The 25,806-nt window shown below is 41.6% G+C and overlaps 2 protein-coding genes across 3 annotated transcripts in view; both read right to left on the reverse strand.

The window, feature by feature from the left end:
• il17ra1a (interleukin 17 receptor A1a) overlaps positions 1-5,294 on the reverse strand; it is a 34,740-nt gene extending 29,446 nt beyond the window's left edge. For both annotated transcript variants that reach the window (XM_055650123.1, XM_055650122.1), the window contains exon 1: positions 5,066-5,294. In XM_055650123.1, coding sequence (XP_055506098.1) covers positions 5,066-5,182 — 117 coding nt within the window. In that variant the 5' untranslated portion in view covers positions 5,183-5,294. The remainder of the gene's footprint in view (positions 1-5,065) is intronic.
• A 2,471-nt stretch (positions 5,295-7,765) lies between these two features.
• The window catches only part of cacna1c (calcium channel, voltage-dependent, L type, alpha 1C subunit), a 309,696-nt gene continuing 291,655 nt past the window's right edge, over positions 7,766-25,806 (reverse strand). The window contains exons 46-49 of the mRNA XM_055650124.1: positions 24,655-24,764; positions 18,786-18,907; positions 17,183-17,503; positions 7,766-14,583 (exon numbers count right to left, since the gene is read on the reverse strand). Coding sequence (XP_055506099.1) covers positions 14,290-14,583; positions 17,183-17,503; positions 18,786-18,907; positions 24,655-24,764 — 847 coding nt within the window. The 3' untranslated portion in view covers positions 7,766-14,289. The remainder of the gene's footprint in view (positions 14,584-17,182; positions 17,504-18,785; positions 18,908-24,654; positions 24,765-25,806) is intronic.

Here is a 25,806-nt window from a genome sequence, read left to right on the forward strand (position 1 = left end):
CTTGCCTATCTAAAAGCCTCTTAAACGCCATCATCATGCAGTGCCCTCCATAATGTTTGGGACAAAGACCCATTATTTATTTATTTGCCTTTGTACTCTACAATTTGAGATTTGTAACATAAACAACACATGTGGTTAAAGTGCACATTGTCAGATTTTATGAAAGGGCATTTTTATACATTTTGGTTTCACCATGTAGAAATTACAGCTGTGTTTATACATAGTCCTCCCCATTTCAGGGCACCATAATGTTTGGGACACATGGCTTCACAGGTGTTTGTAAATGCTCAGATGTGTTTAAATGCCTCCTTAATGCAGGTATAAGAGAACCTTCAGCATCTTGTCTTTTCTCCAGTCTATCCATCACCTTTAGAAACTTTTATTGCTGTTTATCAACATGAGGAACAAAGTTGTGCCAATGAAAGTCAAAGAAGACATTATGAGACTGAGAAACAAGAATAAAACTGTAAGAGACATCAGTCAAACCTCAGGCTTAGCAAAATCAACTGTTTGGAACATCATTAAGAAGAAAGGGAGCACTGGTGAGCTTACTAATCGCAAAGGGACTGGCAGGCCAAGGAAGACCTCCGCAGCTGATGACAGAAGAATTATCTCTATAATAAAGAAAAACACTTGCCCGACAGATCAGAAACACGCTTCAGGAGTGGGGTGTGAATTTGTCAATGACCACTGTCTGCATAAGACTTCATGAACAGAAATACAGAGGCTATACTGCAAGATGCAAACCACTGGTTAGCTGCAAAAATAGGATGGCCGGGTTACAGTTTGCCAAGTACTTAAGGGAGCAACCACAGTTCTGGAAAAAGATCTTGTGGACAGATGAGGCAAAGATTAACTTATAACAGAGTGATGGCAAGAGCAAAGTATGGAGGAGAGAAGGAGCTGTCCAAGATCCAAAGCAAAGCACCTCCTCTGTGAAACACGGTGGTGAGGGTGTTATGGCCTGGGCATGTATAGCTGCTGAAGGTACTGGCTCACTTATCTTCGTTGATGATACAACTGCTGATGGTAGTAGCATAATGAATTCTGAATGCTATAGACACATCCTATCTGCTCATGTTCAAACAAATGCCTCAAAACTCATTGGCTGGCAGTTCTTTCTAAAGCAAGACAATGATGTCAAACATACTGCTAAAGCAACAAAGAGATTTCTCAAAGCTAACAAATGGTCAATTCTTGAGTGGCCAAGTCAATCACCCAATCTGAATCCAATTGAGCATGCCTTTTATATGCTGAAGAGAAAACTGAAGAAGACTAGCTCCCAAAACAAGCATAAGCTAAAGATGACTGCAATACAGGCCTGGCAGTGCATCACCAGAGAAGGCACCCAGCAACTGGTGATGTCCATGAATCGCAGACTTCAAGCAGTCATTGCATGCAATGGATATGCAACCTGGACAATACCACCCTGAGAAAAAGATTCTGACTGCTTACTCTAGCTATGCCTCTCATAACTTTATATACAAGTTATTAATTCTTTATACCCTACCTCACAGTGTGATATCATCATTTTAGTGACATCTGCACACCTTTTAACCATTATACATCACCATCCAAATCACTGATTTTAATTCCGAGCAACAATGGGTCCAAGACGCCAACCTGAGGCACATGGACAAGAAGAAACTGCAGATGCTGGTTTAAACTGAAGATAGACACAAAAAGCTTGAGTAACTCAGCGGGACAGTCAGCATCTCTGGAGAGAAGGAATGGATGACGATTTGGGTCGAGACCCTTCCTCAAAATGGTTAGGGATAAGGAAAACAAGAGGGGGAGAGGGGGAGGGTGTGTGTATATGCCAGGGCTACCTGCAGCAAGAGAAATCAATATTCATACCACTAGGCTCTGAGATGCCCAAGCAAAATATGAGATGCTGTTCCTCCAATTTTCCTTTAGCCTCACTCTGACAAAGGAGGAGACCGAACACAGAAAGGTCTGTGTTGGAATGGAGAGGAGAATTAAAGTGTTCAGCAACCGGGAGATCAGGTTGGTTCAAGAGTCAAGTCAAGAGTGTTTTATTGTCATATGTTCCAGAGAGGACAATGAAATTCTTACTTGTTGCAGCACAACAGAATATGTGAATATGTAAACATTGTAAATAATGGGAAAAAAAAGAAAAAGTTCAATAAATAACAAATATAGTGCAAATAACAAATAATAATAGTCTTTTGCAGTTCAGCACTCATAGCTTATTTGTTGTGTTTAATAGACTGATGGCTGTGGGGAAGAAGCTGTTCCTGAACCTGGACGTTACAGTCTTCAGGCTCCTGTATCTTCTTCCTGATGGCAGTGGTGAGATAAGTGTGTGGCCAGGATGGTGTGGGTCTTCCACAAGATCCTCCACACCTTCCTCATGTGGGCTGAGCGAAAGTGTTCCGCGAAACTATAGTCCAGTCAGCGTTTGGTCTCGCTGATGTATAAGAGTCCACATCCTGAACAACGGATACAGTGGATGAGGTTGGAGGAGGTATAAGTGAACCTCTGCCTAACCTGAAAGGACTGCTGGGATCCCTGGACAGAGTCGAGGGAAGAGGTATAGCGACAGGTTTTGCATCTTCTGCAGTTGCAGGGGAAAGTACCTGGGGAAGGGGTGGTTTGGGTGGGAAGGGATGAGTTAACCACGGAGTTGCGGAGGAACGGTCTCTGCGGAAGGCGGAAATGGGTGGAGATGGAAAAATGTGGCTGGTGGTGGGATCCCGTTGGAAGTGGCAGATATTTCGGAGGATTATGTGTTGACTATGACAGCCTATAGGGTGGAAGGCTAGGACTAGGGGGACTGTCTCGGTTGAGATTAGGGGAGGGTAAGCAAGGGCGGAGCACCGACAAGGCACGAGAGAGAGCCTCATCTATGATGGAGATGGGAACCTCGTTCCCTAATGAATGAGGACATCTTGGATGTTCTAGCATGGAACACTTCATCTTGCCCAAGAGGGTGTACCTGTTTTCAATAGGTACAGCCACCGGGGGCTCCTACATACATTCGATGTTTACTTCTCTTCCTCATTGCCACCCACCTTCGCTCTTTCTGTATCCTTGGGTTGACAACCTCACTGTAGGTCTGGTCCAGGAAACTCTCGATTTCCCGGATTGTCCCGAGGTCATGCAGCTGCTGCTCCAGTTCCCGAACACGTTAATTCAGGGGCCACACCTGGACACAATTTCTGCAGGTACAGTTGTCAGAAGCACCAGCGGTGTCCCTGACTTCCCACTCCCTGCAGAAGTGACACTGTAACAACTTGTCTGCCATTACACCAGTGGACAAAATCATGAATTACAAATGAGACACTCAAGAGTTGAGTGAAACCTATTCCCTTCCCTGCTGTCGATAACCTCCTTCTGCATTGCAATAAGTCACACGTTTTGTACTCACGCAGAAACTATTCAAGTACTTTACTTACTTAAGTGTAGCCTCCTTGCCTCAGCACCGAAGACTCACACTTTACCTCCCAAGGCACTTCACCTCAACAAGGCTGCTCTCAATAGCCTTCTCTCCCTAATTACTCCTTTTTCCCCAAGACACAAAATATTCTCTTAGGTCTTAGATAGCTGTCAAAGCTATCTCATGCCACCTTTATCCCTTATTGATTTCCTTCTTAGGCATGTCCCTTGACTCCAGACACTCCTCCAGGGATTCACATGATCCCAGTTGCCTGCTAAACAGACTCAGAACTAATTAGATACATGTGCAGCACAGCTGCCACTGAAATGTTAATTAATGTTCATCTGCACCCAAATATTTAATTCCCAGCTCCATTTAAAACACACTGCTATGTTGTCTACATACCACCTCATTTAGCATCAAATCAACTATAACAGATATTCAACAGTTACAGAGCAAAATCCCTACCTCAACAGACATACCACCATAGAGTAAATACTAAACTAGTGAGCTTAAAGGGGGCATTGGAGGCAGAGGCTCAATGAGTTTAAAGACACATTAGGCCAAATCAAAGAGCTAGGACATTAACATGGTTTTATCTAAATAAAGCACCAAATAAGTAAATAGTTAGAGCATTTCTGAAGAAGGGTCTCCGCCCTTGTCACGTTCTGAAGAAGGGTCTAGACCCGAAACGTCATCCATTCCTTCTATCCAGAGATGCTGCCTGTCCTGCTGAGTTACTCCAGCTTTTTGTGTGTATCTTCGGTTTAAACCAGCATCTGCAGTTCCTTCCTATACAAACTAAATCATACTCCAGATGGTATCTCACCATTATCCAATGTAACTGAAAAAAAAACTGCCCACTTCGTTACTCAATTCCCCAAGCAATAAATAACATCCTGTTTGGTTTTCTAATAATTTGCTTTATGTGCACTCTAACTGTTGGCAAATCATCCATTAGGATACCAAAACTTGTGTAGCATCCAATTTAATCACCATTGATCAATCAAGTTTGGTAATTTTAGTTTAAGCCAGTTGGTTGTACTTTTAGACACAAAAATGTTGGAGTAAGTTACAGGACAGGTAGCATCTCTGGAGAAAAGGAATGGGTGACGTTTCGGTTCTAGACATATGTACTTTTAATTAAGTTCTGTATTTCAATCACTCACTCAGAGACTAAGTTTACAATAAAGGAACCGGAAGAGGAAATAATGCATGGAAAAGAACTGCAGATGCTGGTTTAAATCGAAGGTAGACACAAAATGTTGGAGTAACTCCAGCGGGACAGGCAGCATCTCTGTAGAGAAGGGTTGAGAAGGGAAGACGTTGGGTGTAGAAGGGTCTCGACCCTAAACGTCACCCTTCTCTCTAGAGATGCTGCCTGTCCCGCTAAGTTACTCCAGCATTTTGTGTCAGTCTAGCCCACAAGAGGAAATAGGTTGCTTCAATTCTTTCAGTTATTATTGGTATAATGATCAACGTTGATTCAGTCACTATCAGCAGTGTTTCAGACTCATTTAGAAAGATGACTGAATCAAGAAACAAATTATATATGAAATAACGACCACAATCTTTCGTGATGTAGCAGAGTTTTGCCCACTTCACTGGAACGCTGTCTGTCGACACTTGCCGCCCGCCATTACCCGCCTGTTGACAACAACCTACCTGTTGCGAGCAGTCGCCCAGGTACGTGGCGGCCCCAGCTCCTCTCACCGAGAGCACGACGAGGAGAACTCGCAGCCAGTCGCCGCCGGCCTGTCCCACGGACAACAGGCCGCTCATGATCAGCCGTACACCCGACTAACTTTCTAGAAGTTTCCAACAATTTACTCGGCCGGTCACCCACCTTCCTATCAAAGATCTTGCTCCGCTATAAGATCTTTGCTTCCTACCTTCATCCTCAGCCCCGCCCACCCACACGTCAGACACCGGCCACAACCCCGCCCACCCACACGTCAGTCATCCACCAAAGCCCTGCCCATGCACCCATACGTCAGTCATCGACCACATCCCCGCCCATCTACACGTCAGTCACCGATCACAGTCATCGGGTTGGGCTCCGCCTACCTGCCCGTCAGTCACCGACCATAGCCCCGCACGCCTACACGTCAGTCACCGCCTATAGCTCCGCCCAAGCACACGTCAGTCACAGACCACATCCCCGCCCATCCACCCCCGACGTCAGCTCGCCCATCCATCAGTCATCGGGACCCCGCCCACCCACACGTCAGTCATCGACCGTTTGGGCCCCACCCACCCTCGTCAGTCTCCGCCGCCAGCCCCGCCCATCCATCAGTCATCTGGTGCGGCCCCGCCCACCTACCCGTCAGTCACCGCCCAGGTAGGCGAGGGCCCAGCTCCTCGCACCTGACCTGTTGAGTTACTCCAGCACTTTGTGTTTACCTTCAGTTTAAACCAGCATCTGCAGTTCCTTCCCACACAATATATATAACTGAACTGAACTTTATTTATAGAGCACAACCACTGTTGCAACAAAGTGCTGTACGTGACTCATCATAAACATAAAACAAAACAATAAAAACATTAAAAGACAGTAAAAACAATAAAAACCTAAAACAGGTGCAAAGTCTCATGCAGGGGCGAAAGCCAAGGAATAGAAAAGGGTTTTAAGATTAGTTTTGAAAATGGACAGTGGAAGGGGCCTGTCTAATGTGCAAAGGTAGAGTGTTCCATAATGTCGGAGCAGCAACAGTGAAGGCTCTATCCCCTCTGAGCTTCTGCTTAGACCTCGGTACCTCCAGGAGCAGCTGATCAGCTGACCTGAGGCACTGGGCAAGAGTGTAGGGATGAAGCAGCTCAGAGAGGTATATAACATGCACATTACAATATAAATTCTGAAGGTTACTACATTCCACGCTCTGACTCCACCCTGCCAATCCTTTTCAATATTATTTAGCAAAATCTTTCAAATACGCTGGAGATCTCTCTGGTGAAGTGTCTGATGTCCACTCGAGGCAGTACAGAATCTATTGCTGCTCTCTATCTGATTTACACAGAACTCACAGGCATGTTGTCAAGGTAATGCATCTGTAGCATTTGGCTCATGATTCCTTTTTCAGCATATGTCTCAGGGACAGGAGTATGAGTGAGAACACTAGCACATTTCTCTGCTTTGCTGTGGTCTGAAGGTCAAAGCACACCTTGGGGAAACCATATGGGGCACTAACTTCAATTTGCTTCTGCATCTGAACTGCTATTTTTGGTTCTGCCATTCCCAGCACAGGTGGAAGCCCATTACATAGTTGCAGTGAGATAAGCTACTTTAAGAGCTCCTACCATGGTAAGCGATCACACTTGTAAGTTCAAGTTTCTGTACAACTCTCAAAATAGCTTTGGCTACTTTATATAAATTGTGAAGGCTTGAGATTTGAAGTACACATGTGCATAATTCTTCACAGGTTGTGGATGAAAAAATGCTCCAAAGTCTAAAATAAACTACTGTGTAGCATTTTTTTGGGTGTGTTTCCATCTGCTTTACTACTGTCATTTACACTTTTAGTTACTAGATGATTTTCTGGACCTCGGGAGATGAATCGCTTCTCTCTTGACCACATCATCCCGACCCCCGGAGATTCGGAAGCTCCTACCGCAGGTCTGTGGACAGAAATACCGGGAGCCCGCGGGTCCCTGGTTGGAGACCGCTTTTCGGGGCTTCCGCAACGGCGACTTCTCCCGCCCGAGTTGCGGGGTTGAAGATTACCTGGAGCGGGGCCTTACATCCCTGCCCCGCGCGGCTTGGAATTGCCGCGGGACTTTGTGAGCGCCCGCCCGGGGCTCCAACACCAAGACCCGGTGCTTGGCCTTGCATCACCCGGCGTGGCTTTAATGGCTGCGGGACATTTAACATCGCCCGCTGGGGGCTTTGACTCTGTCTTTGACTCTGACATGGGGGGGAGAGGGGAGTGCAGGGGAGAGATATGTTTTTTTTTGCCTTCCTTCACAGCGAGGAGAAGATGCGCTGTGAAGGATGTTTGTGTAAATTGTGTTGTGTCTTGGGTCTTTTTCGTTTTGTATGTATGACAGCAGAAACAACATTTCGTTTGGACCTCAACGGGGTCCAAACGACAAATAAATTGTATTGTATTGTATTGTATTGTATCATCCAAAGCTCTGTCAGAAAATGAACTTAAAATTTGGAAAGCATTATCCTGAGAAAAGTTTAATGTGCGAGTACCATACACCTTATTACACCATAGTCACCCTGAGCATTAGATTAGTAATATTCAATGGTATCTGAAAAATTCAAAATTATTCCACAACCCTGTTAATGTCCAGATAAACATGTTCTCAACAGTCAGAATATTAGTGTTTACTCATGGGGCTTTCATAAGAACAAACTAAGTCACAGTTAGGAAATTTAATTTATTTGCAATTTTAATAACATCATTCCTTGGATAAAAATGCAATATTACAGGAATATACATCTTCTGAATCAAAGATTAACTTAAAACTTGTTTTAGATCAATACATTCTAAATTTTACGTGCGAGAGCAAGACGGTTTATTCCACCATAGACGGAATACTGCAACAGTAACAAACTGTACATTAGTTATTTACAAATGAACTGTTTCTTGTTTCTTTTAAACCGAGTACAAAAGTGTTGAATTGAATGACTTGAAACTATTCAAACAGGTGAAAGAACACAAAAGGATAGGGAGTTAACCATGTATCTGCATGCAATAGTAAATAATAAATAAAACAATATATTTTGCAAAAACAGTATATCAAATAATTCTGCATTTGCTCAAGTCCCTGACAGAAATAACTTCCCACAAATAATCAGTTACCATATATGTTCAACGCATAGAATTTAGAGCATCAAAAGAACAGAAGTGTTTAAATATGATTGTAAGTGACACTGATTTTCAAATTAAAGGGTTAAGAATTTTTCTTTATTTTTTTATCCTTGGCCCTTTTCACAGCTGACGAGCATGGAATTCCAATCTACAACGCTGCAATGCAATCTATTTGATCTGTTGTTTTGTGAGATTTTTCCCTGCTCAGCGTCTCTTTGACCAGCCAAAAAGAACAAATTAATCATACTTGTGCACAAAGATTCGGAGGCAGTGCAAATAACTGCATTCTTTCCACTGCCTGCTGCATGTTCTACTCCTTTCTCTAAACAGAAAAAAAGTTTAAAGTGTTTCAAATTCAAAATATTTTTTAACTAAATGAAGATCCTGTAACCATATCTGCCCTATTGCCCCTTTGCCCAATGCAATTCGCAAGTCATTCACAGATTACCAGCATCTGATATTCCAAATCCAACAAGGTTAAGTCTGTTTGTGTCTGGGCATGGTTGCATGGTAGCTCCATAGCTCCTGGCATACATAAACAGATCAACAATCTATAAAGCTAACTACGAGGCCATATTCCATGCTGAAGTTTGTCATAGCTCAATTAGACCTTAGACTTGCAGGTGATTAAATATGCTCCATATTTAACCTCGTCAAATATGATACATTGTACACTGGGTAAAGCAACATATTTCAAACAAAATTAAAATTTTACCAGAATACAATTTTTTTTAATGAATATTGTACACCTAGAATCAAAGGGCTACATTCTAAGCACCTCTTTATTTTACAGAAGATTATTGTACTAAAAATTAAATGTAAAACCTTATTATTAATCTTAATATGAAATTGTAATCCAAAAGTTAAAAGATAGTACGAGTGGTGGGGTGGTTGCAGATGTTTAGACACACAACTCATGCTGCACAAGGGCCTTAACCACTAAACGAGCCATAGGTAATGCATGAACAGTTTGTGACAAAAGCTTTTAATTCACCCTTCACAATTTTACAACACTTATTATTACTCCAAGCAAAACATGAGGAAATTGAAAGGGAGAAATCAAAACAGGCAATTGGATAATTGATTTTTCACACATTGTTAATACTGGCAAGGTGAATACTTTAATTATAACTGTTAAATGTATACAATAATTTAGTTTAAAGCAGTGAGATTGTTTGTCGTCTATAGACAGGAATCTATAAAACTTTACTTCCATATTTTTGTACATTTAGTGTGCCCTAAGTATTTGCTGAATTAATCATAGTGTGTAGCAGTTGATTTAAGTATTTACTATATGCATTCCCCACCACTACTCTAGTCCAAAACTAGCTTTGTCACGGTACCTTTCACAAGGTCATGCAGTTCCTAATGAACAACTGCACTTCGTGGTGAACAAGTACAAAGCTAACTCTAAGAAATTAACCTTTTAATGTAAATTTTATTCAAATCAATGTGTGCAGCAATTTTGGGTTACCACTTAAGTCCCGGGTTTCTACAATGTTGACGTTGTCACTTAGAATGAGCTCTGCAGTTGTTTACATGTTCCAGAGTTGGAGGCATATAAATATCAATGCACCCAAAAAGTCCACTGGATGGGTGTTACAATGGGTCATTGACAACTGTTCAGGCACCATTTGCAAAATTCAATCTGTTGGACACCACTCAACAAGAATTCTACATTTTCTCAATGAAAGGAGTGTTGCTCAGGACTAACGCCAGGTCTTGAGATTCGGATGAAGAGAAGAAAGGGGGGCTGGCGGTTAGAGTCTGATGGTCAGTTTGCCAAAGAAAGTAAATGCCTGAGGAACAGGATGTGGACCTTTACAAGACCCAACTCTCAGAAAGTCACCTATTAATGTGAATTAGTTTCAATTAAATGTGTGCAGTGATTTTAGGTCAGCCACTTCGGCATGGTACAAGGAAAATAAGAGCCTGCTGCAGAAATGTAGGAACTCCATCATCTGCATCACTGATATGATTCCTTCAATCTGCTTCCCAAGTGGAAGGCAGTCTACACAATCCATTCCTAGGCATAGGAGCAATAGTGTTGTGTTTAATAACAATTTAACCCCATTTTATAATGAAAAAATCCCTGAAAGCTCTGGTGAATCTATGTTTTGTGGAGATTCAACATTTAAATGTAAGAATCTAATTATTTCGCTTTTCAATAACAGTCACACTTTTTACACCAAAAAGCAACTCCAATCACCTAGTAAAAACAGCTTGCATTATTGTCAGTTAAAGTCAGAATTATAACAAATATGGGCAACTATTTATGATTTTCTCTCTTCCTCAAAATAATTCAATACGTTCACAAATTGTGGAACCAGAATTAGGCCATTCGGCCCATCAAGTCTACTCTGCCATTGAATCATGACTGACCTATCTTTCCCTCTCAACCCAATTCTCCTGCCTTCTTCCCATAGCCCCCTGACATCCAAACTAATCAAGAACCTGGTTGAAGAAGGGTCTCGACCCGAAACATCGCCTATTTCCTTCGCTCCATAGATGCTGCCTCACCCGTTGAGTTTCTCCAGCATTTTTATCTACATTCAATTTTCCAGCATCTGCAGTTCCTTGTTAAACAAGAATCTGTCAATCTCCGCCTTAAAAATTGGTCTCCACAGCCTTCTGCGGCAATTCATTTCACATATTTTCCACCCTCTGACTAAAGAGAAATCATAATTGACTCCCCAAATTTTACATATATTTCTGTAGATGAAAGGTTGGAATCCAGTGAGATTTTTAATGTCTAAAGGCGTAGTGTTAGGAAAAACACACCGTTTCATATGTTAACAAAGATAAAATGTTACAGGTACTAATTTAAGTGGAAACCAGTTTAAGTTAAGGCTCCAGTAGATAATTAAATAACATTTGACGAGCTTGTGGTAGTTACACTGCTAACTCTAGATCCAATTGGAGCAGCAAAAGTTGACATTTGAAATGATTTGCAAAATGTTAATGTAAGTATATGTTTGTCAGCAATTTACAAATCCATTCCTCCGTTTAATCTATCCAATGGAAGTTCCTTAAAATTATTTCAAAATGAGTGATTAATATAATGATTGTTTTACCTCATAATGTATTAAATGATCGCCAAAAACAATATAGATTAAATTACCAGGAACATTTTATAAGTTTTGTAAATTTAACTTGTGTATAATCAAGATGTATATTTTAGAAATATGGGAAATATTTTCTAATCAGATTAGGTATGTTGCATGAAATTTGTTTTCACTTAAAACAAATATTAACGTCAAAGAATGGCATTTGTTGCGTAGTTCCCTCGATTTACATGATTATTAAACAAATTTTAAGGGGAAAAATAATAGCTTTTGAAAATCCATTCTCACACAATTCTGTTGCCTTTGAGTTTAAAGAATATTTTCTATAGATTTCACAAAGAGAAAGCTCAGATTATAAATTACTAAAAAAAAAAAATCTACTTTAAGTTAATAATCACAATGTGCAACTTAGATCAAATCAGCATACCCGATGATGCCTTTAGCAGCAGAATGATTGTATATTTAAAATCTATGGTGCTGGCACATTCACACCTCTCATTTCTTATTCATGTTTATCATTTAATGTACAAAGTGAAGTTTACCTGGATAATACTTGCAGAAATTCAAGTTGCTAAGCAGTACTTTTTCTAAAACTGTGTTTGAAGGCTAAACTCGTTGCCAATCATTTTAAATGGTTTGAAACACCAATTCAGAACACTGCAGTATTTGTCTACAAACTACAGGGTTGCTCTAACTTCAATTCCTTGCAGTACATTTTAGATGGGATGACACCATCTGACTGGTTTATATTTCTTTTTATTATTTATCATAATTTAGGAATATCAAAAATAATATCTTCCTTCATTTGTGGAAAATCTTTTGTAGGAGAAGTAAAGGCATTCCTAGATAAAACAAACTAACCAAAATGGCATTAACTTACTTTTTTTTTAAATATTTAGCTTTTGTCTTGTTTTTGATGTAGTCTACAAGCTTATTTTCCTCCAAGAAAAAGCCCCCACAAGTTCACTGTTGGGAACCAACCAAACTTGTGAAATTTACAATTTAAAGATAAAGCTGAGATTCCACTTTTATTAAAGGCACAAGAACAGCTTACTGCCACTTGAAAGAGTCAGATGAAAACAAAAATAAATTGAACATTTAAATACTTATTACATCTCCTCCGAGATACTCTCAGTGCTCTGAAAAGTTGCAAGGCAGGGTGAAAACAAAAGGCAACAAGAACCAATACAACAAGAAGTGAACACAAGATATGCAAAATCAGTATTTGTTATTTATGTGAAGATGCCATATCATATTGACCACAATATGTACATTTTAAATTTTGATTAAAAAAGGTATAATTTTTTCAGATTTAGAAAGCAATTTGAAGTTAAAATAAGTATATATATTTATATATATATTGTATAGCTTGGCACACTTGAATACTTGAGTGTTCATGCATCAAATATACACCAACGTACTCAATAAATTCATTAAAAATGCACTGCTTTTTTTTGTCTTTTTTTCAAATACTGATACCGACCTGATTTCAAGTATTACAGGTTATTAAACAAAAACAAATACAAGAAACATCACAGTGAATATAATATTTATATATCAATTCATAGTTATATCAATTCAGTGTGATGCATATATACACACATTCATACATTTATAATCTATGTTTTTAAGTTAATATGTTTATAGCCTTGATTACAGTAACACTTTATTGCATTGTTTTTGCATATCTTGTGGCACACAAGAGGATGAGATTCGACGATGGACAAATTAATCTCCACTCCAATAAAAAAATCCACGGTGCAAATCATTGCAGACTCAAATCTACCACAGATGCGCTGTTTAGGTGTTTAAATAAAATTAAAATGGTTTATAAATATCATGCAAATCTGAGCAGTCCATGACTCGAAGGTATGCGTTTACTCGGAACGATGATACTGATATTGTTTAAATTACCAATGTAAAATAACGTATAATTCTCTAAACTGTACATGGTTCCTTTAGGGAATGCATATAGCAGGAACTTAGGTGTGTCCACATCAGATTAAAAATAATGAAAAGTAAAAAAAAAAAAAAATCACAACTTAAAAAATTATAAAGTGGCTGGTCCATAATTGCTAAAACACAAAATGAGCCACATCAAAGTAAGAATTAACCATGCATTCAGAATGCAAACCCATTGGAAAAGAATGTTATGAACTGAACACCAAACAGCTCATGGCTTAGTTATAAAGGATACAAGCTCTCTTAGAAAGATTATTTTACCAACAAGTTCTCCATCATCAAAAGCTACAGTTGGGATAGCTAAAATCATGTGATAATTGTCTCCATATTTTGCATTTGTCAATTTACTACAGATTATCCATCTCTTAAAATTCTTTTTTTTTTTAAATCAGAGTACAAGGAATGTTACTTTCTGAGGTATTCTGTAGCAGGGTGGACACATTCTTCACAAAATATATTTATAATCAGCTTGTGTGTATCCTCTTAGCATTGCTTTCTGTTAAAACCTCAAGGCTGATCTAGATAGTATGGCCAAACATTCAGATATACAAACAAGGTAGACACAAATGCTGGAGGCAGCATTTAGGGCGAGAAGGAATAGGCGACGTTTCGGGCTGAAGAAGGGTCCCGACCCGAAACGTCGCCTATCCCTTCTCTCCATAGATGCTGCCTCACCCGCTGAGTTTCTCCAGCATTTTTGTCTACCTTCGATTTTTCCAGCATCTGCAGTTCTTTCTTAAAGACACACAAACAACCTCTGTTGGATACCCAGCATCCCCCCCTCTGTACTCTTGATCCTGATGTGTTTTTAGCAAATTTGAGATGTCGGGTAGTGTTTCTGTTGCAGGTTCAAAGGTCATGCCAGTTTGCTACCTGAAGTCAAGATTTTTTAATAATAGTTTTTTTTTTAAAAGAACTCAGAGCTCCCAATTCACAACAGCAAATGAACAAAGCAGCTGTTCTGGTTACTTTCAGATCACAAGAACAGTGAGGCACTTCTGAAACAAACTGATTTTAAGCAAATAATAAAAACTATTTCATATAACTACAGGGTGCTAACATAAATCATCTCATCTGTAAACTCCTCCTCACTTTTCCCACGGTCTGGCTCTACTCCCACGCAGCCTTGCGCAACATCCTGTTGCTGGTATTCTTTGCAGTTTACAAAGGGTAACAGATTGCCGTTTGGGCTTGCATTAGTGTTGCCATTGAGCAGGTTGTCTGCAGCACTATCCATCTCCTCGATTGTCATATCACAGGCATCAGCAATTTCATGGGCTGTTGCCTCCACAAATTTTGGGTCTCGTGCGTATCGACCAAGCCCCTCTGAGATCAGAACCTTTTGAGGACATAGATAAAAAGTCATTACACAAAATAATACCATGCTTTTCCATCCTGATGCATATCAAATCTCTGACAAACATCTAGTTCGCTGATGACACAACAGTGGTGGGTCTCATCAGTGACAATGATGAGTCGGCGTACAGGATGGAGGTGGAGCTGCTCACAGGTTGGTGCAAATCCCACAGCCTCATTCTCAACGTGGGAAAAACTAAGGAGATGGTGGTTGACTTCAGGAGGGCGGGGAAACAACACCATACACCTCTGCACATCGATGGAGCTGATGTGGAAAGGGTCAGCAGCGTGAAGTTCCTAGGACTACACCTGTCAGATGACCTGACGTCCACGACCAACACCACAGCACTGGTCAAGAGAGCCCAGCAGCGACTACACCCTCTCCGAAGACTATGGAAAGCAGGTCTTCCCACTACACACCTACAAACTTTTTATAGGGGGACAATCGAGAGCACATTAACCTTCCTGGTTCGGGAGCTGCAAGGCGTACGAACGGCACCAACTAGACAGGATAGTGAAGACCGCCAGCAGGATTATTTGTGCTCCACTCCCTTTCCTACTGGACATATACAGGAAGAGATGTATCAGCAGAGCCATCTCCATCATCAAAGACCCCTACCACCCATCGCATCACATATTCTCCATCCTGCCATCTGGGAAGAGGTACAGGAGCATTAGCTGCAAAACCAGCAGGATGCTCCTCAGCTTCTTCCCGCAGGCTATAAGACTGATAAACGGACTTTGCCCCCTGCCAAAGTATCGCGCACCAACCACCAACCTGGACACACTGCAGCAGAGCCACTGTCGTGCCGCTGCCGATCGGAACGCCTGTTGATGTTTCGTAGAGAGTAGAGTGTTTAATTTGTTCATGATATATGTATTTTTATTTCTATTTATTTTTTACTGCACACTGAATGGACACTGGTTGAGCAACGTTTTTTTGTTTCCTCTGGGTATGAGAGTAATGACAATAAAGATACACTATACTAAGATTATTCTTCTTAGTTATTACATAACAGAGTGACTGAATCCTAACATCCTGCAGGAATCTGAGGCTGTGGGTACAGATGAGTGAAAAGTACAAAATTCCAATTGAATTTTGTAGATCACCATGTAGATCACATTAAGGCTCAGAAAAAATGTGACATCAGTCTTAAGTGTACAAACTACTTACATTTACTGAGTAAGTTATCATTCAGATTTAACTCTCTAATGCACTTTAAATTAAATCAGCACATACAACTTCATTTAAGATTTTTCTTGTCAGTGGATAAACTAATTTTGTTAATCACTTTATCCAGTTTATGCTTCAGCTAGATTGACATCTGTTGTGAGTCAGTCCTATTCTCGGATATTTCAGAGATATACTGTAGAAAATACTGTTTCTCAATTCCTCCATTGCTCTATTAAGTCAATAGACAATAGGTGCAGGAATAGGCCATTCGACCCCTCGAGCCATACAATGTGATCATGGTTGATCATCCCCAATCAGTACCCCGTTCCTGCTTCTCATATCCCCGACTCCGCTATCTTTAAGAGCCCTATCTAGCTCTCTCTTGAAAGTATCCAGAGAACCGGCCTCCACCGCCCTCTGAGGCAGAGAATTCCACAGACTCACAACTCTCTGTGTGAAAAAGTGTTTCCTCATCTCCATTCTAAATGGCTTACCCCTTATTTTTAAACTGTGGCCCCTGGTTCTGTACTCCCCCAACATCGGGAACATGTTTCCTGCCTCTAGCGTGTCCAAACCCTTAATAATCTTAAATGTTTCAATAAGATCCCCTCTCATCCTTCTAAATTCCAGAGTGTACAAGCCCAGCCGCTCCAAGTCGAGTCCTATTCTGTTGCAAGTTGTTCCCCCCCCCCGCTCTAATATGATACAACCTCCACTTCACGAAACTCACAACTCACTGGGGTTGGATACATGAAGTCAGACAGCAGACAAAGGCAGGGAGGGATCTTGGGGCAGGGATGTGGTGGGCTAGGGTTGTTGCTGGTGTGACATGCTAATGTGTCCAGAGCAGGAGCAGGAACAGAGGGTTGGACACTGAACAGTGTGCATGGAAGTTACTGGCGGTGGAGGGGGTTGGAATGAACATTAGGGCGACAGATGGCGCACTGGGCTAAGTGTTCGGCTGGCGACCGGAAGGTAGCTGGTTCGAATCCCGCTTGGAGTGCATACTGTCGTTGTGTCCTTGGGCAAGACACTTCACCCACCTTTGCCTGCGTGTGAATGTGTGTGAATGTGTGTGAGTGATTGGTGGTGGTCGGAGGGGCCGTAGGCGCAGATTAGCAGCCACGCTTCCGTCAGTCTGCCCCAGGGCAGCTGTGGCTACAGAAGTAGCTCACCACCGCCGAGTGTGACTGAGGAGTGAATGAATAATGCGATGTAAAGCACCTTGAGTATCTAGAAAGGCGCTATATAAATCCCATCCATTAACATTAAGGAGAAGACACATTGACAGAATTTTGTGGGAAAAAAGATCTATTCATCAAACGTCCTGACAATCCACCAAAAAGGCCTAATTTTATAACATAACAAAGCAACAAGGACAAATATTCAATGCCGATTGTAAACTTACCGCCTCTACTAAACTACTCGCACTGCCATGACACTCAATTCCCTTTTCTTTGAAGGGAGAGGGTACAGTCAGAGAGACTGGCCTGGCTTTTTTGACATTCCCATGTGAGTTGTCAGAGTACCAGGAGCTACAGTTTACTGATGGAAGGCTGCTGTTCAGTTTCTCATATGATTCAATGCCATCGACAAATAATGTTGGAATATGCTGCTGTAACCTCCGCCTGCTGCATGGAGTCGCTGGAGGTGTTGCACATAACCTGGAAAATTGTGTTGGAGAATGGCTTCTTCTTAGCAGTGGGCTCAAACCTGTCACTGCTAATGCCTGTTGGATGAAAATATACGCAAGGTAAATACTGATACATCAAGGAAAATAGTTATGTCAAATCAGGACTATTCATATTAAATGTCATTTCGTTTCACAGCACACATAATTCTATTGTACTATGAAGACTGCATCAACGTTTCTTTAAGCTGTATATTTGGAAAAAATCACTCGCCCCAGTAGCACGGCAGGTGGCTGAACATGGCATAGATCCAGCATCTGGGTTCGATGCCGATTTCTGGTGTTCTGTGTATGAAGTTCACACTTTCCCCGTGTAACTGACTGGATTTCCCTTGGTGACAATTGCAAATGACCCTTGGTATTGAAGGTTGATGGGAGAATAGGTGAGGCGCTACAGAGTTATGGAGCTATACTGCATGGGGACAGCACAATCCAGCACAATCTTTCTATGCCATATGCCTTCTTCACCACCCCCCGTCCACCTCAACTACCACTTTCAGAGAGCCATGCACCAGTTGAGACTGTTTAGTAAAGGACAAATGATTTTGCGGATGCTCGGTCTGCATTAACCAACCTGATCTCCCGGTGTCTCAGTACTTCACCTCCCCCTCTCATTCCAAATCCAACCTTTCTGTCCTGGGCCTCCTCCATTGCCAGAGTGAGCACCACCGGAAACTGGAGGAGCAGCACCTCAACATGATTATTATTAAATCCAATGAGGATATCGATTGAGCAGTCTGCACCCCAGTGGCCTGAACATTGACCTCCAATTTCCGGTAGTCCTTGCTGTCTCCTCCCCTTCTCAGCACTCCCTCAGCCCTCTGGCTCCTCCTCTTCCTTTCTTCTTCCCCCCCACCCCCACTCTGCATCAGTCTGAAGAAGGGTTTTGGCCCTATTTCCTTCGCTCAATAGATGCTGCCGCACCTGCTGAGTTTCTCCAGCATTTTTTGTCTACCAATGATTTTCTCTTATTGATTTGGTGGGAACAAGAATATAGAAAGTATTTTGAAAGCAACAGCACATGATAACTAAAATCACTTCCATCCATCTCAGTCAACCAGGGAGAATAAAAGGACAAAATTGAAGGACAGAAATAATCTGTGAATCTAATTGCAACCATCTACTGATTAAAAGTTAATAAACCTGAAATATGATTCCGTTTAATTCTCCAAAGGCAATACCTAATTTCCAGAGAATTTCTAGGACTTTTTACGTTTATTTTAGAATTCCAAAATCTAGGTAATGATTTTTTTTTTTAATCTTAAAGGTGACGTGTAAACTTGATATGGAAATTGTGGTCAAACATGTGAATGTTTGATACCTGGTGCTGAATTAAGTGCAGTGGTAGTGCAGTCCGCTGTGAGAGTGGGGATGTACACGCTGCATCCAAGCCTCGACTCCTTTGTCTCTTTAGACATTCAAGGTGAAATGATGATCTTCTCCCTTCAAAACAAAGACACGTTGAATGCAGACATTCAATTTGATATTTGTCATTGAGATATTATTAAATCCAATGAGGATATCGATTGCCACATTTTAGGAACAGAACCAGAACCAGCCGTCAATGGACAAATAGATATAAAATTGTACCTCGTACCTTCACCTGGATCAATAATATTTTACGTACAATATTGGCTTGGTGTATGAGTTTAGAGATACTAGAAACTTTCTTGAGTTACTTGCAGGTCATCACAGGTAACCCTCAGCTATGGGGGAAAGGGAATACATCAACTGAGCTTGCTCCCATTTCAGCCACTGTCCTTACATAAGCACTGACCAGTGGAAGGAACTGCTGTCCTAACTAGAGAAGGGTTTCGGCCCGAAACGTTGCCTATTTCCTTCGCTCCATAGATGCTGCTGCACCCGCTGAGTTTCTCCAGCTTTTTTGTGTACCTACTGTCCTAACTATTTGTGCCAGCTTATTTAACAAAAGTGATAGAGTCATAGAGTGATGCAGTGTGGAAATAGGCCCTTCGGCCCATCTTGCAAACACCGGCCAACATGCCCCAGCTACACTAGCCACAGAGTGATACAGTGTGGAAACAGATCCTTCAGCCCAACTTGCCCACACCGGCCAACATGTCCCAGACTTCACAACCATGTCCCAGCTACACTCATCCCACCTGCAGCATTTAGCCCATATCCCTCCAAACCTGTCCAATCCATGTACCTATCTAACTGTTTCTTAAGTGTTGGGATAACCTTGCCACAGCTACCTCCTCTGGCAACTTATTCCATACGCCCACCACCCTTTGCATGAAAAAGTTACCCCTTAGATTCCTATTAAATCTTTCCCCCTCCACCTTAAACCCATGTCCTCTGGTCCTCGATTCACCGACTCTGTGCAAGAGACTCTGTGCATCTACCCGATCTATTCCTCTCATGATCTTATACTCCTCTATAAGATCTCCCCTTATCCTCCAAAAGTTCTGGATTTTGTTATTGAATATTATGTTAACAAACCAATTTCCCAAGTTTGCTTGTCAGCCAGAGAATCTGCCAACATTGTTTGTGATACTATTTTAACCATCTTTCAGTAATAATGGCTGTAAAATCGAACTCCATAAAATTGCCTGTGCCCTCACTTCAGTGCCTGTATTTTCGTGACTCCCTGCTTACTGGTACGCAGAATTAAGTACTACCAATGTTTCTTTCTTTTTTTTAACAGCCTTTGATTTCATTGCTTTTCAAATGAATTTATCCACCTTCCAGACTTGTTTAACTAAACTACTACTATCCATGATGATCAGCCGTTATCATATTGAATGGCGGTGCAGGCTCGAAGGGTCGAATGGCCTACTCCTGCACCTATTTTCTATGTTTCTATGTTCAATGTTGCCTCTCTCCCGTCTACAACTGCTGTTCGGTTCCCATCCCTGGCGAGCTATTTTAAACACTCCCCAAAGACACAAGCAAATTTCTCTGCAAATATATTATTTCCAGCTATACTGGACTATAACCCTTCTGGAATGCAGAGGTCAAATCATCTGAAACAAAGTTTCAATGTCCCCGGCAATCTAAAGCCCTCATTTCTGAACCTATTCTTCAGCCACACATTTATTTCCTCCTATTTCAGTCTTCATCAGAGATGATGTGGAGGTAAATATCTTTGAAATTCTACTTTTTAGTCTCATTCCGAGTCCGAGTTCTCTATATCTTTGACCCAAATACCAGTGAAACAACACACCACACCACTCGAGAATCATCTCATTTATGAAACATATCTAAAACACCATGTGTTGGGACTTGTTCAGATAAGGAAGAAATGTACAAAAATCAACTGTAGTCAACATTTGTGCTCCCTGGCTTTTGACCATGCTTGAGACTTTGCTTCTGTTTTTATTGTTTTTAATGTTTCTTTATTTTACATATCTTTTCCTACTATTTCTTTTGATTGTTATTATTGGTGTGTATTAACATTTTTGTCAATGATTAGTGATGTACAGCACTTTGTTGCAACTATGATTGTTTTTAAAGTGCTCTATAAATAAAATTATTATTATTATTATTATTAAACGAAATTCTTAAATAATACTTTAGCCATTAATTGTTTAAGAAAGAACTGCAGGTGCTGGAAAAATCGAAGGTAGACAAAAATGCTGGAGAAACTTAGCGGGTGAGGCAGCCATGGTCACATGGATGATCAGCCATGTGGATGATCAACCATGATCACATTGAATGGCGGTGCTGGCTCGAAGGGCCAAATGGCCTACTCCTGCACCTATTGTCTATCTCATCGTGGCTATCCCTCGAGGTTGAGGATGGTGGTCTACGTTCTGTTGTATTTATGGACTCTCAGGTGGCTTGTGAGTCCAATCGTGGTTTTGAAAGTTCTTCGACATTCAGGACAGGTAATTCCAGATGGCAGATCGGGCTTTGGCTGTTGCTGTCTCTCTTTCCATTTACCCCTCTTTTCTTCTAACTCTGCGCATCTCTCGGCTTTGAAGGTCGCTGCTCCTTCTTGGATGATGGTTCGCCAGAGTTTCCTGTCCTTGGCATTGGTTTCCCAATTGTCGATGTCGATTGCACATTTCTCCATGCTGGCTTTTAAGGCCACTTTGAATCTCTTCTTTTGTCCGCCTCTATTCCGTTTGCCTTCTTTAAGCTGGGAGTAGAGGCAGCATCTATGGAGCGAAGGAATAGGTGACGTTTCGGGTCGAGAACCTTCTTCAAGCTAGATGCAGGAAGATTGTTCCCGATGTTGGGGAAGTCCAGAACAAGGGGTCACAGTTTAAGGATAAGGGGGAAATCTTTTAGGACCGAGATGAGAAAAACATTTTTTTCACACAGAGAGTGGTGAATCTGTGGAATTCTCTGCCACAGAAGGTAGTTGAGGCCAGTTCATTGGCTATATTTAAGAGGGAGTTAGATGTGGCCCTTGTGGCTAAGGGATCAGGGGGTATGGAGAGAAGGCAGGTGCGGGATACTGAGTTGGATGATCAGCCATGATCATATTGAATGGCGGTGAAGGCTCGAAGGGCCGAATGGCCTACTCCTGCACCTATTTTTTATGTTTCTATGCTTCAGACTGATGAGAAGTGATGATGATTCAGTCTCAAGAAGGGTCTCAACCTGAAACATCGCCTATTCCTTTGCTCCATAGATGCTGCCTCACCCGCTGAGTTTCTCCAGCATTTTTGTCCACTTTTAGCATTAATTTATAAGCTGATTTTCTACCGAGCTATTTTAGTTTCAAATATTTATCCAACAGTTAGTCAACATTCCATTTCATATTGCAAACTATATTTTGTACAAACTGTTTAGCTCATTAATAAATATTGCCAAGAAATAGTAAGTGTGGCTTTGCAGCTGAATGTCACAAACTTACAGCAAAGTATAACATGTTAAGATAATCACATTGAACACCAAAGGTATATGAAATCAGATATTATCCCAACAGACAAATAGGAGTGAAAGAGTGTAATAGATTTATACAATAGATCAGGAAGTTAGCGACAGATATTGGGTTTAAATTGGAATCCATCTCAAACTTGCCGTGTCAAATAACACCGTGTCAAACCCGCTCTCCAAAAATAAATTACATTAGCTAAAAATAAAGTGAAAAGATCATTAAGGTTTGTACCTAATATAATATCTGAAAAAGGGACCTGATCAGATTCCTAAGTAGCCCAAAGCAATTAAGTGCAACTCCTGTGCACAAATCCCAAAAGCACGTATATTCTTAAAACATTAGTATGGTTAAAACATTCTCTATTGCAGCTTGTGGGCAGCAACGTGCAAGAATTGCAGCAAAAGAGGAAAGAAAGGCAGCGATGAAGATGTGGAGACTGCTCCACTTTATTCAAGGAACACCAAGTACTGATGATAGCAAATTGTGGTCAGAAGAACGCTCCTGTGTGCAAGTGGGGTGGGGGCAAGGGGAGCCTCCAGCGTTACTGTTGGAAGATTCAAAATTGGCCAATGTACTGATTATTCACACTGAGAATATCAAAAGCATGGAGCAGAACAGGAACTAATTTAATGATCTCTCAAGATACACGAGAATGAGCTCTATACCAAGTCTTCTTGTCGAGTCCACACACAAGATTAGAAGTTGTTGGGCCAGAGCTGAACGCACATCTCAGCATCTGCACACAATGGTGTCGGTCTTGTGCTTCTTGTACGTGGTGGTGGAACGATTGGTGGACGTGAACACTCTTTCCTTGAACACTATACCATGTGAAAACTGCAAACACATACACATGAGTCACCCTTGTAACTCATCACCCACAGTCATTCCAACTAGCGCAGACACACTAGTCATATTTCCAAAGCACCAAGAACTAAAAAATGACTCAATATCTTTCATCTTCTATATTCAAACATAAAGAGCAAGAAGGATGAGTGGCCACCTGAATGAAAGAAGATCCATATAAGTTCAGCCCTACCTGTGATGGACAAAAACACTTTGAGACTGGTTGGCAGACGGGCCACCATCGTCAACAATGATAGCACCTGTAACATCCCAGGCATGCTGACAAATCTGATGATGGCACAGGTTCTCACTTCACTACGTAACATGTCATCTATGTGCATGGTCAAGGGAGGTACTGGCTGGAATGGTTGGTGGACAAAATTGCTGGAGAAACTCAGCGGGTGAGGCAGCATCTATGGAGCGAAGGAAATAGGCAACGTTTCGGGTCGAAACCCTTCTTCAGACTGATGTGAGGGTGGGGGGGGGGGGGAAGAAGGAAGAGGTGGAGACCAGAGTGGGCTGAGGGAGAGCTGGGAAGGGGAGGAGAAAGCAGGGACTACCTGAAATTAGAGAAGTCAATGTTCATACCGCTGAGGTGTAAACTGCCCAAGCAAAATATGAGGCGCTGCTCCTCCAATTTAAGGTGGGACTCACTCTGGCCATGGAGGAGGCCCAGGACAGAAAGGTCAGATTCGGAATGGGAGGGGGAGTTGAAGTGCTGAGCCACCGGGAGATCAGGTTGGTTATTGCGAACCGAGCGGAGGTGTTGGGCGAAGCAATCGCCAAGCCTGCGCTTGGTCTCACCTGTCATTTTAATGTAATTGTTGGTATATCATTAATATGAAATTATATTCTGCTTTTTCTGAATACTACCGGCAGGTGTCGTGATAAAATAATTTAGCACCTGATCCTATTTACCCAACAAATATATTAGTGTTCATCTAAAGCAATTTTGTAACCAATAATACATCGGTGAGCTGAATTGTTTGAGTCTCAGTCTGCCTATGTTCGCCTGGAGTAGTCTCCTCAGTTGTGCAAAAAGTTGTAGCGTCTTTCTGGTCTCTCCGAAAATCCCGCACAGTCTGAAATTTCCGCGCGCCAACGGCCTGTCGGCCCGCAGGCGCATTGAGGGTGTACGCAGCGTCTTGATGTCGTACGCAGCATCTTGATGGTGTACGCCTAGCACGTGGCTTTGCGCGATGATGTTACCGCCCAGCATGCCGTTGCGTGATAACGTCACTGCCTGACGTCCAAATTCAGTCGGCCCTTTGGTTAATGATTTACTGGCAAGAAGAGGAAGATCATATTGCTAAAGAATCTCAGCCTGGGCCTCTCGCACAACGGGTTCTGCACTGGAATAAACCTACTGATTTAAACCACTACTTTTTCATATTGCATATGCCCAAGACTTACTTCAGTTAAACACATGGAACCAATGATCACAGCCAGCACAACACAGGGTATTAGTACTCTTATTACTAAAAGCTTACATTACCTAACAATGTTGCTGAAAGCAGCCCCTTTGAAGGAGAAAAACTATCTTTATCACAGCAGTCATCTGAAGAACCTAGTTGATTATCTTCATATTCCTCTTGATGGGGAATTCTGCAAGGATCAGAGAAGAAATAGATAAGCAAACATACTCTTCATGAAAAATGCAATCGAATAAGCATTGTTTTGGCATTATTAAGAACATGCAATAGAAATATAAATGAATAGTAAATGCACTGATAATACTCAATGTCAGTTAAACCAAAAGAAAAATTGTAATTACATCACAGAATTAGGCTCTTAAGGTAAAATCCATGCAATTGAGTGACAAAATGAAACTTTTTCTTACTTCATTTGTAGCTTCACTAAATTGTCATAGACATCAGACAATGAGTATCATGGGATCATGAAAGAGAAATATTCTTGAAAGAAGCCACAATGCTTTTGTGGACAAGAGTGAGATTCCAGAATGGTATGTTGCCATTTCAGTGGCAGGGTCTTAAGGGCCTGTCCCACTTAGGCGATTTTTTTCAGCGACTGTCACAGTGGTAGCAGGTCGCCAAAAAAGCGGTGACAGGACCCCCCCCCTCCTACGACAATGTCTATGACAAGCTACCACCTAGTCGACGTCAAGCTACGGAAAGCTACAGACAACCGGCGACCCATTAGGACGTCCATCTACGACCACGCCAACATCGGCCTACGACGACACAGGCGACAACCTATGACAACTAAAGTCAACCTACATCCGCCCGCGATAAGGCACGACCAACATCGACCCTGTCGGGGACAACTGTGGACAATTCAGTCGCCGGTACCTGTCGCCGGTTGACAGAGGTTGACGTAGGTAGTCGCCAATATTCGCCAATGGAATTCACCGCTAGCCGCCAATGGAATGTCCCACAAGCTGATAATTCTGCTGCGAATTAATATTATTTATTTCTCAACATAACATAGTCCCATTTTTAGGAGGTGTAACTCAACTTAAGCACAGGCACAAAATGGGGGGTAGTGAATTTTGTCTTTGAATGAAGATATCTATCAATGAAGATACAGGAAAAAAAATTATTATATTGCCAAAACGTATATTCAAACAACATGGCCAAATGCTTGCTTGCTTGCCCAGAGGAAAGTTAAAATCTACTCCATAACTTTG

The sequence above is a fragment of the Leucoraja erinacea genome, chromosome 19, assembly GCF_028641065.1.
Source record: "Leucoraja erinacea ecotype New England chromosome 19, Leri_hhj_1, whole genome shotgun sequence".
In the NCBI taxonomy this organism is placed as follows: domain Eukaryota; kingdom Metazoa; phylum Chordata; class Chondrichthyes; order Rajiformes; family Rajidae; genus Leucoraja; species Leucoraja erinaceus.